The 11,964-nt window shown below is 43.2% G+C and overlaps 1 protein-coding gene across 1 annotated transcript; it reads left to right on the top strand.

Moving 5' to 3' along the window:
* The first annotated feature begins 265 nt into the window (after positions 1-265).
* On the top strand, positions 266-1,459 carry LOC117593749 (sex-determining region Y protein-like). The gene has a single exon (XM_034289908.1). The coding sequence runs from the start codon at positions 266-268 to the stop codon at positions 1,457-1,459; it is 1,194 nt and encodes a 397-aa protein (XP_034145799.1).
* Positions 1,460-11,964: the final 10,505 nt, after the last annotated feature.

The raw sequence follows: 11,964 nt of genomic DNA on the forward strand, positions 1-11,964 counted from the left end.
TTTGTTTAATCTATAAGTAGAAACACTATCATACCTCAGTTAGCCAACACATTCCATGTTGGAAAGCCTGTGGTTTTCATGACATGGAGCATATAAACCCAGATAAATTACATGGTACATAATTCTTGGGGACCATGTTGCTCTTGACAGCAGCTCTTTTACATCCGTTGCCAAAAATCCCTGTGTGCATCTTTAAAGCCAGCATCTCCTATATAATCTAGACCTTTCTAACCACCACATTGGGCACACCTGCCACCCTATAGGAATGCACTTCAACACTCGCAGTCATCAGAAACAAAGCTCATACACCCATGGTCACGAGAAACAGAGCTTCTACACCCATGGTCACGAGAAACAGAGCTTCTACACCCATGGTCACGAGAAACAGAGCTTCTACACCCATGGTCACGAGAAACAGAGCTTCTACACCCATGGTCACGAGAAACAGAGCTCATACACCCATGGTCACGAGAAACAGAGCTTCTACACCCATGGTCACGAGAAACAGAGCTTCTACACCCATGGTCACGAGAAACAGAGCTTCTACACCCATGGTCACGAGAAACAGAGCTTCTACACCCATGGTCACGAGAAACAGAGCTTCTACACCCATGGTCACGAGAAACAGAGCTTCTACACCCATGGTCACGAGAAACAGAGCTTCTACACCCATGGTCACGAGAAACAGAGCTTCTACACCCATGGTCACGAGAAACAGAGCTCATACACCCATGGTCACGAGAAACAGAGCTTCTACACCCATGGTCACGAGAAACAGAGCTTCTACACCCATGGTCACGAGAAACAGAGCTTCTACACCCATGGTCACGAGAAACAGAGCTTCTACACCCATGGTCACGAGAAACAGAGCTTCTACACCCATGGTCACGAGAAACAGAGCTTCTACACCCATGGTCACGAGAAACAGAGCTTCTACACCCATGGTCACGAGAAACAGAGCTTCTACACCCATGGTCACGAGAAACAGAGCTTCTACACCCATGGTCACGAGAAACAGAGCTTCTACACCCATGGTCACGAGAAACAGAGCTTCTACACCCATGGTCACGAGAAACAGAGCTTCTACACCCATGGTCACGAGAAACAGAGCTTCTACACCCATGGTCACGAGAAACAGAGCTTCTACACCCATGGTCACGAGAAACAGAGCTTCTACACCCATGGTCACGAGAAACAGAACTTCTACACCCATGGTCACGAGAAACAGAGCTTCTACACCCATGGTCACGAGAAACAGAACTTCTACACCCATGGTCACGAGAAACAGAGCTTCTACACCCATGGTCACGAGAAACAGAGCTTCTACACCCATGGTCAAGAGAAACAGAGCTTCTACACCCATGGTCACGAGAAACAGAGCTTCTACACCCATGGTCACGAGAAACAGAGCTTCTACACTAGTGGTCACCAGAAACAGAGCTTCTACACCCGTAGATAAGAGAAACAGAGCTTCAGTAGTGTGTTAGATAGTGCAGGAACTTGTGCTAAAAGGCTTTATAAACAAAAATTACACATTTACTATATACACAGCTCCGGAACAAATTAAAAGACCACTGCACCTTTTTCTTTCCTTTCCAAAAAAGTTGTAAAGGAAGGTTTTGAGTGAGGAACAGAAGGATTAAAATTAAGAGACCACTGCAAATTGAACACTTCTGAAAGAGGAGCAGTGTTCTCTTAATAATTTTTGGAGCTATATATGCCAGTATATCATACTGCCTTTAATTAAAATAAATATCAAATGCACTACTGTTCAAAAGTTTGGGATCACTTGTCTGGGATCAAATGTCTTTGTTTTCCATGAAAACAAACATGAAATTAGTTTGAATAGGAAATATAGCACAATGAATAGGAAATATAGTCATTTACATGGTTAGAATTCTTTTAATTGTGTCCTTCAAATTTTGCGTTAAAGAATCCATAATTTGCAGCAATTACAACTTTGCAGACCTTTGACATTCTAGAAGTCAAATTGTTGAGGTAATCTGAGGAGATTACATCTCATGCTTGCTGAAGCACCTCCCACAAGTTGGATTGGCTTGATTGGCACTTCTTACGTACCATACGGTCAAGCTGCTCCCACAACAGCTCAACAGGGTTGATATCTGGTGACTTTGCTCGCCACTCCATTATAGACAGAATATCAGCTGACTCCTTCTTCCCTAAATAGTTCTTGCATAATTTGGGTCATTGTCCTGTTGTAGGAGGAAATGTGCTCCAATCAACTGCTGTCCAGAGGGAATGGCATGGCATTGCAAAATGGAGTGATAGGCTTCCTTCTTCAAGATCCTTTTTACCCTGTACAAATCTCCCATTTTACCACCACCAAAGCACCCCCCAGACCATCACATTGCCTACACCATGCTTGAAAGATTAGTTATCATTAGGTCTGTTTCTGACGAATGTTCTTCTTTGTGTTCTGCCTTTGTCTGTCCATACAATTTTTTGTAGTCGTTCTCTGTCCAGTGTCTGTGTTCTTTTGCCCATCTCAATCTTTTCTTTTTATTGGCCACTCTGAGATATACAGTGGGGAGAACAAGTATTTGATACACTGCCGATTTTGCAGGTTTTCCCACTTTCAAAGCATGTAGAAGTCTGTAATTTTTATCATAGGTACTCTGCAACTGTGAGTGACGGAATCTAAAACAAAAATCCAGAAAATCACATTGTATGATTAAGTAATTCATTTGCATTTTATTGCATGACATAAGTATTTGATACATCAGAAAAGCAGAATTTAATATTTGGTATAGAAACCTTTGTTTGCAATTACAGAGATCATACGTTTCCTGTAGTTCTTGACCAGGTTTGCACACACTGCAGCAGGGATTTTGGCCCACTCCTCCATACAGACCTTCTCCAGATCCTTCAGGTTTCCGGGCTGTCACTGGGCAATATCGACATTCAGCTCCCTCCAAAGATTTTCTATTGGGTTCAGGTCTGGAGACTGGCTAGGCCACTCCAGGACCTTGAGATGCTTCTTACGGAGCCACTCCTTAGTTGCCCTGGCTGTGTGTTTCGGGTCGTTGTCATGCTGAAAGACCCAGCCACGTTTCATCTTCAATGCCCTAGCTGATGGAAGGAGATTGTTGGGCAAGATTTCGCGATACATGGCCCCATCCATCCTCCTCTCAATACGGTGCAGTCGTCCTGTGGTCCCAGCCATTATGCAATAAAATGCTAATTAATTATTTAAAAATCATACAATGTGATTTTCTGGATTTCTGTTTTAGATTCCGTCTCTCACAATTGAAGTGTACCTATGATAAAAATTACAGACTTCTACATGTTTTGTAAGTAGGAAAACCTGCAGTCAAAATCGGCAGTGTATCAAATACTTGTTCTCCCCACTGTAGCTACTACTTTGCAACTCTGCCTACAAGGCCAGCACCCCAGAGTTGCCTCTTCACTCTTGACATTGAGACTGGTATTATGCAGTTATTGTTTAATGAAGCTGCCAGTTGAAGCATCAGTTTCTCAAACTAGACACCAATGCATTTGTCCTCTTGCTCAGTAGTGCACCAGGGCCTCCCACTCTTTCTATGGTTAGTTCCAGTTTGCACTATTCTGTGAAGAGTGTGGTACACAACATTATATACGAGATCTTCAGTATCTTGACAATTTCTCGTACGGAATAGCCTTCCTTTATCAGAACAAGTATAGACTGACAAGTTTCTGAAGAATGTTCTGTTTCTGACCGTTTTGAGTGTGTAATTGAACCCACAATTGCTGATGCTCCAGATACTCAACTAGTCAAAAATAATTTTTTGGTTCCTAAAATAGTTTTCAGCTGTGCTAACATAATTTCAAAAGGGTCTTGTAATGATCAAGTAGCCCTTTAAAATTATAAACTTTAGCAAACTCAATGTGCCATTGGAACACAGGAGTGATGGTTGCTGATAATGGGCCTCTGTACACTCTGTATGTAGATATTCCATAAAAGATCTCCCATTTCCAGCTCCAGTAGTCATTTCTGATATTACCAGTGTCTAAACTGTATTTCTGATCAATTTGATGTTATTTTAATGGACATAAAATTTACATTTCTTTCAAAAACTAGGACCTTTCTAAAGAATGATGGTATGGTTATGATATTTCCTGCTTTCTATTATCTTGAATTGGATCACACTGTGGCTTTGGTCGTGAGACAGCTACAATGGGTAATATGTTTCTCTATGTGTCTTTGTATTCCCCTGTTGGCTATTCATTCAAATCTAAACAAGCCCTTCCAGGCAAGGTGATGTTCCATGAGCTCCCCTGGGCAAGCAACATAGGTCTAAAAATAACTCTCTCGTCACTCTCTATCTTTCTCCCTCTCATACACCTATTCACAACCAAGGCACAGACACATGCCCACACACCAGCCCCCTCAACGCCCCCCACCCCCCCAGACCGACATGAAACAATTCCACTGCCACAGTCTCTCAGCTTTGGCCCAGATCCTCTCCCTCCACCACACCTTGTCATATGCTTGGTGGTAACAGATGGTGTACGCGATAATTACGAAACGCAGACTGAAAAGGAACGTCTCGGCACGACTCCTTTCCAAGATAGCACTGATTTCATTGCCCTGTCTGCTCCCAGGCTCAAAGTAAGCACATGCGAGGATACCGCTGTCTCCTAAACCAAATCAACCCGATTTCTGCCCGCAAGACCCGCTGGCGACCGTGATGCTGCGCATGGGGGTTGGGGGGGGGGGGGGGTAGGGTTATTAAGGCAACGGAAACATGCACGTGCACACACAGACACACACGCGGATACACGTGAATACTCAGGCAAACATTTGCAGCAAAACAGAGCACCCATACAGAACCTCTCCCCTCATGGCCGTAGCTAATGCAGGGTGAGTCGGGTATGATTCACGGGGCCCTGGCTTGGGAGCGACGACTGATCGTAATGATATCAGTGTTGTCTATAAGTGAGGGAGCCCAGGCATGTCTTTTCAGGGGCCCCAGGATTCCTGGCAACAGCCCTGCTTCTCATTGGAATTGATGTATCCTGTTCACAAACTTGGATATGCATCCACATCCCTTTACAACCAGCCGGCATCATAAATTCATAGAACCATGGCAGAACACACGCTCTGAGCCACTTTCTAGCACATGGTGTGTAAAGCAACGCTTCTCTAAAATGAACAAAAACCCAAAAATACATTTGACTAGAGCACTGAATGGAGCCTCTACAATGACAGGGCTGAAACCCATTCACCCTGAAGAAGTCCCACGACGTCTTGTGTATTGAATTAGCCGCGCCGTGCAACTGTAAACAAGTGCGTTATAAGTGTGTTGTTAGGTTGACATCACTGACAGCGTAATGCAGCGCTGTAAATTACATACCGTCTGTCATCTGTATAGCATAGCTAATATGAGAGCTCATGCAGAGCACAAAGGACTTCCTTCTTTAATCCCCCAAGCTGTAGCCTACTACACCATCAAGATTTCCTTCATCAATATAAAATGAATAACTGTGTGTGTGTGTGTGTGAGTCGCACAGGTGGTTTCATGGTGGCCAGTCATATTACGACTTGCACATTGCTATACCTGACTGTAGGGACTATCGGACAGCCAGCAAGATGAGACAAATAGTATCACCAATAGCATTGACTCATGAACACACAATTAACATAAGAGTGATGCATTTCCTGGTGTACCAAAATCCACCGGAAATTGTTTTTGTGAGCAGTTCATATGACCTGTACATGGAGCAGGTCTTTGCCAACTGTGTACTGAAATGCCAGCCCCTCACGTTGCAATGGAGAAGCCTTGGCTCTCCGTGGGGTCTGTACGGGTGTTTAGGAGCCTGGGTCAAATATAGAGAATGTGAGTGCATGACCTTTGGATTGGAGGCAGTCCACTTCATCATTACAGGCTGATTGATGTAGTGCTGCAGAGATGGCTGCCCTTCTGGAAGGTTCTGCAGAGAATCTCTGAAGCTCAGTTAGAGTGGCATTGCTTTTTTTGGATGTGTACAAATAGTTTCATTGATTTCACGGATTGGTTGTTGCTCTGACGTGCACTGTGAATTGTGGGAGCTTATGTAGACAGGTGTGTGCCTTTCTAAATCACGTCCAATCAAATTCATTTGCCACAGTGGATTCCAAGGTCAAAGTACACAGGATGCATCTGACTTACAGTGCATTCTTAAAAAAAAACTCACTTTATCCAAAACATTTTACAAACAATTCGAAAAAATAGTTTTTGTTTTGTCATTATTATATTGTGTGTAGATTGATGAGATAAAAATTCAATTTAATCAATTTTAGAAAGAGTCTGTAACATAGCAAAATGTGGAAAGCGTGAAGGGGTCTGAATTCTTTCCGAATTAACTGTGTGTACCTGATAAATTGGCACACATTTCTAAAAGTTTTTCACTTTGAGATCATATGTATATTTATGACAGTAAATATAATATATACTTTTTTTATTTTATTTGATCAATTATAAATTAAGTGCATGTCGATAACTCATTTGATTTCATAACATTTGTTTCTGCTCATCAATTAGTTGGAATAATGTGTTTTTTACTGAATAGAGATCAATATGTAGCTTTCTGCCAGCAAAATGGCAATGGCTCACAAGAATAGACACCCTGTTTCTTTGAAACACATCTCTATCTAATCAGTTGCTACCTCTCATATGGGTCCCTTGCCAATAATAGACCTGTTAGCCCCTAGCAATATCCAGTAAACTCATTTTATTTCCCCTCATATAATCGGATGACAGTTACTACCAGGAAACCACAGTAGAAAGAAACTCTAGAAGAAAAGATAATGATGTGCACAAAAGACCCATTTACAAAATACTATATTCCTTTGATAGGTTTTATTTATATTTGTTCAAAAATCATCAAAAACTGTAATATATATAGGGCCTACTGGATATCAAAAAGTATTGTTTTGTTGAGTACCAATGATTGCATGCCTATTACCATCAGCAAATAAAATACGTCTGACATATTCGCTAATAGCCACTCTGGCTAAATACATTTTCAGTGCCGATCCACAATTATGAACAATCTACTCAGCATCTAGGCTTATGTTAGTTTGCCTTGCCTGGTTTTTTTGCTCTAGTTATTGCTAGACAGAAGCTCTGCTCACAAGTCCCCTTGGTGGGAGAACCAGATCAGCACTGCAATAATGAACAGCTCCAGAAAGACAAACACTTCCAGTCCAGGAGAAGTGAACCCAGTTCCCCCACTTCCACTGTTCAAATCACCACAAGAGCACCATTGTTTTGCTGCAGCTCCCGTTGCCATGGTGCCTGTGCCAGCCGGTTTAAGCTACGTTTAGCCAGGAAACAACCAACAGAAGCTTGCATGCCACCTTTAGAAGCAGAGCTATGCAATGGTTCAGTTTATTGGATGAAAGGCCTGCTTGACGGAGAGCTTTGGCAAGCACATTGGAAAATGTGTGGGCCAGCGGGGATGACGTCTGTATAGTTGAGATGAACGACTCGACTTGTACCAAGATTCTTTTCATCACTCCCACTAGTGTCTCTGGCAGTCAATGCTAACACTATAGTGGACCTATAAAATCCAGCTGATGTGTAGCCATAGAGGAGCTAGCTTTAAGCAAACAAAGGTTTGTTTTTGTTCAGTCTGTGTTTTCCATGTCCAATTTATTATAAATGCAACACTCTCATTAAAGGAAATTTGTGATTCAAATGGGCTGTGCAGGCCAGGTAATTAACAACAGCTAATTTAATTATCCCCCCAAGCCTCACAGCTGAAGGAAATGCCAGACCCTCCAGTGTTTTTTGGGCTGGAATCCACACTTTTCCATCTTCACTTTCTTTCTTTTTGGTCCACTTCTTTCCTTCCTGTCGTTTGTCACATCCTATTCAACACAGTCTGGAGAGCTGTGATCCTCTGCTTCTAGGTTCTTGTGTTCCATCACAGCAGTCTCTCTGGTGAGGGAAGCCCTGTTGTGTAGCAGTGGGATGGATGTTGATTCATTCTGTCTCTCTAGTCATACAGGCTGATTCAGGACGATAGATAAAACCCGGCTCTAGTAGGGGTTGTGTCCGAGACCGGATGGCCTGCACTCTGCCAAGGATTGTGTAGATTCAATGAGGCATAACATGGAAGGAAAACGGACCCATTGAAAACATGCCCCACTTGAATTGGCCTACTTCAAAATGAATCCTCCCTTCCACGTTCTTTAAATTAATGATTGCTCTGACGTCACTGGATGGATGAAAGCTCTGCATTGGAAACCCCTGATTTCACCTAATTAGCGACTGCTCAGGCCCTGGAACATCTTGCCTCTCCAATCAGATTCAGGACACGGTGACGTCTTCCTTTGATTTCATCTTGCACCGTGTACCTGAAACACTTTTAAAGAGGTTGTCGACGGTACTCGTTTGGCACGGGAATAGTGGCAGTCTTCAAGGTTTCAGCTCTAGTTTTAATGACGGCGGATTGGATCGGTAAGCCGTATCCCCTCCCTTAACGCATCCTGTCCCCTGTTAATGCCAGCGGCTCCACAGCAGAGAGGGCTACTGAGGGTGGAGGAATAAAGAGAAACACATCAACAGACACGCTGCCTTTAGTCCCCTGAGTGACCACAGAACAGGGACCAGGGCTCTCCAGAGCTCCCTCATTATTCTGCCTCATTTGAGCCCTTTGGCGCACAGCAACGGCCACTCGGTCTGTAAAAGGACTGCGACAAGACAATGTTTTTGGCTTGCCCTGTTTCCTTGTCTCACTGAGCCTTGATCAGAAACGTTAAAGTTTCCTCATGGTGCGGGGCTGAGTTACACCCCAAAAAAAAAAAACGAAGGCTGTTTTTCTTCTTTTTTTTGTGTGGACTTTTCAACCAAGCTTTGCACGTCAGGCATGTTACGTGTTTGAAGCTCGCTCACGGTTGTGACGTCAACAAGCAGTTAGCTCGGCACTGCGACCGCAAAAAGGTGAATCAAATCGGTAGGCAACACTACCGTTGACTTGAACTGGATGTTTGCTTCGGGGCTACAATAAATAAATATTTTCCAGGCGAGGCGACTCATCAAGCAAGCTGAACCACCTCCGCTATACTGCGTAGAATAGAGCTGGCTGTCTGTGCGGCTGGCAGCCTGGCCGAAGGCTATATAAGGACAGGAGACCGTTTATCTTATCCACAGAGAGGCCCAGTGCCAGATAGAGCCCTTTAACAGGGCCAGCTGAGGGGTCTGGATTACTGTAATCAGATGGGCCAGGCAACTGAGGACCATCCAGACCATGCAGGCTGTTATATTGGATGGACTTATTATATCACAGTGATAATCATATTAGTCAGGACAGCTAGAGATAGGAGGATCTATCAGATGTTTTAACGGATGGTTACATCAGAAAAGGTTAGCACTTCATTTGAACCCTCTTATATAACCCCGTTGTGAGATTGCCTTAACGTGTTTTTAATTGAGTACCTATGATGCTGAGAAATACCCCAACCTGGCTCTGAAACGAAGCTAAAAAAAGAATCACCAAGACGTGGTGACACATACTCCCTATCTCCAGTCATGTATAGCAAACACAGCCGTGCTTAACCTCCGCTGGCCAGAAGTCAAACCGTGATTCCAAAGGCTAAAAGTCTTTGCCCTCCAGTAGCCAAGTATTGATTATCACTGCTTCAACACTACAGGAAACTGCTGCATATTTCAACAGGGAGCCTCTGACTGGGGGAGTGAGGAGTAACCCCCTATAGGCAGTGGAGAACCACAGAGGCCTGGTTGTAATTTCAATGGCGATGCAGAAGAGTCTGAAGGAAAAGTATTATATAAGCCTTTATTCCCAAGGCGCATTCTCCGAATTTGATGTGGTCAAAAGGTGCCACTAGCGGTATAGTGTAAAACCAGATTTGGATGGCTGATTCTCACCTGCAGTAAAAAGTACATTCGCTGGTGCGACTCAATAATCACTGTGGTGTCCTCCCACTTGAGGTTGTGGGAGATGGTCATCCCTAGGTACTTGAACAATACAGCCGAACTGACAGCTGAGCCGTCAGTCTGAAGGAGGAGTGGGGGGACATTTTCTGAAATCGACAACGACTTCCACAGTTTGGTCTGTTGTTAGGTCACATGTTATTTTGACTGCAGCGGTAGCTGTTTGACTTCTCTACGCTACATGGACAAATCCATGTAGCTGGAACACAGAGCAGAAAGTACAGTGGCTGCGCGTTACATGAGAACACTGCTGTTCGCAGTAGTTCCTCAACAAACTGTGTGCCATCCTTTAGCTAAAGGATTAAATGAGGCAGAAAATAATGAGCGAGCTCTGGTGAGCCTTGGTCCATGTTCTGTAGTTACTCAGGAGACTACATGCCGTGTGTCTGTTGATGTATTTGTCTGTCCCCCATCTACTCTCCTGAGCTCTTGATTGTAGAGCCAAAACTGCTAACGGGTTGGAAGTGGAGACAGGGCCTACTGCTCTGAACTGCATTCATTAAAAGAAGACAGAAACTTTAAAAAAAGATATGAATGAAACCACATTTCTATTCTCAGTGTTGTTTACACATTATACCCCCAAGCCTACCTACACCATGGCCTGAATGAATTATTTTTTTTTGAATGGGGCTGTGTTCTGCCAAATCACTATAGAAACCTCCCAGTTCCTCACGGTGCAGGGGGTCCTGTGTTTCCATGCCTACTGTACGCTAGCTTTTACTACCACAGGAAAGGAAATCTTGATTTCACTGAATGGAGTGTTCCTTGTGGAAGTACAACCCTATTTCCAAAAATGTCGGGATGCTGCATTAAATGCATTTTTTATTGAAAATAGTACAAAGACTTTTTTTCTTGAACAGTATACACTGATCAGCCATAACATTATGACCACCTGCCTAAAAAGGTTTTGGGAAAAAAACATGTCCATTTGGAATTTGATGCCAGCAACACATTTCTACACATTTGTGTTGCATCACCTCTTCTTTTAACAATACTCGAAGCATTTGAGAACTGAGAAGACCAATTGCTGTAGTTTTGAGGGTGTAATGTATTACCATTCTTGCCTGATTTCAGGCAAGAATTTCAGCTGCTCAACAGTTCGCGGTCTCCTTTGCCGTATTTTCCGTTTCATAAAGCGCCAAATGTTTTCAAAGGGTGAAGGTCTGGACTGCAGGCAGGGCCATGCTGTTGTGATACGTGCAGAATGTGGTTTGGCATTGTCTTTCTGAAGCAAGGCCTTCCCTGAAAAATACTTTGTATTGGAGCAGATTTTGGAGCAGCATTTGTTGCTCCAAAACCTTTATATTTTGTTAAGCATTAATGGTGCCTTCACAGATGTGCATGTCACCCATGCCATGTGCACTAATGCACCCCCATACCATCATGGATGCTGGCTTCTGAACTATGTCTGATAAGAAGCTGGATAGTCCCTCTCCACTTTAGTCTGGGAGATTCCCAAAAATTATTTCAAATTTTCTCTGAAACTGTCTCTGAAACTTTTATTGATGATATGTACTGTGGATGATGAGATCCCCAAACTCTTTACAATTTTACGTTGTGAAACATTGTGAAAAGCACTATTTGCCTGCCTTTCAAAGTGTGGTGAATCCCTCACCATCCTCATTTCTGACAGACCGATCCACTCTGGAATGATCTTTTAATGCCCAATCATGGTACTGACCTATTGCCAATTCACCTAATTAGTTGTGTGATATTCCATCAGATTATGTTTTTTAGCATTACACAACTTTTACAGTATTTTATTGCCTCTGTCCCAACTTTTTTGAAACGTGTTGCTGTCATCAAATTCAAAGTGGGCATACACCGATCAGCCATAACATTATGACCACTGACAGGTGATGTGAATAACACTGATAATCTCATTATCATAGCATATGTCAGTGGGTGGGATATATTAGGCAGCAAGTGAACATTCTGTCCTCAAAAGTGATCTGGACAAGTTTTAGGATCTGAGTGACTTTGACAAGGGCCAAATTGTGATGTCTAGGCGACTGGGTCAGAGCAT

The sequence above is a fragment of the Esox lucius genome, chromosome 22 (genome assembly GCF_011004845.1).
Source record: "Esox lucius isolate fEsoLuc1 chromosome 22, fEsoLuc1.pri, whole genome shotgun sequence".
NCBI lineage: Eukaryota > Metazoa > Chordata > Actinopteri > Esociformes > Esocidae > Esox > Esox lucius.

Excerpts from the sequence above, each read along its gene's own strand:
- LOC117593749 (XM_034289908.1), top strand. The coding sequence starts at position 266 with ATGCACTTCAACACTCGCAGTCATCAGAAACAAAGCTCATACACCCAT.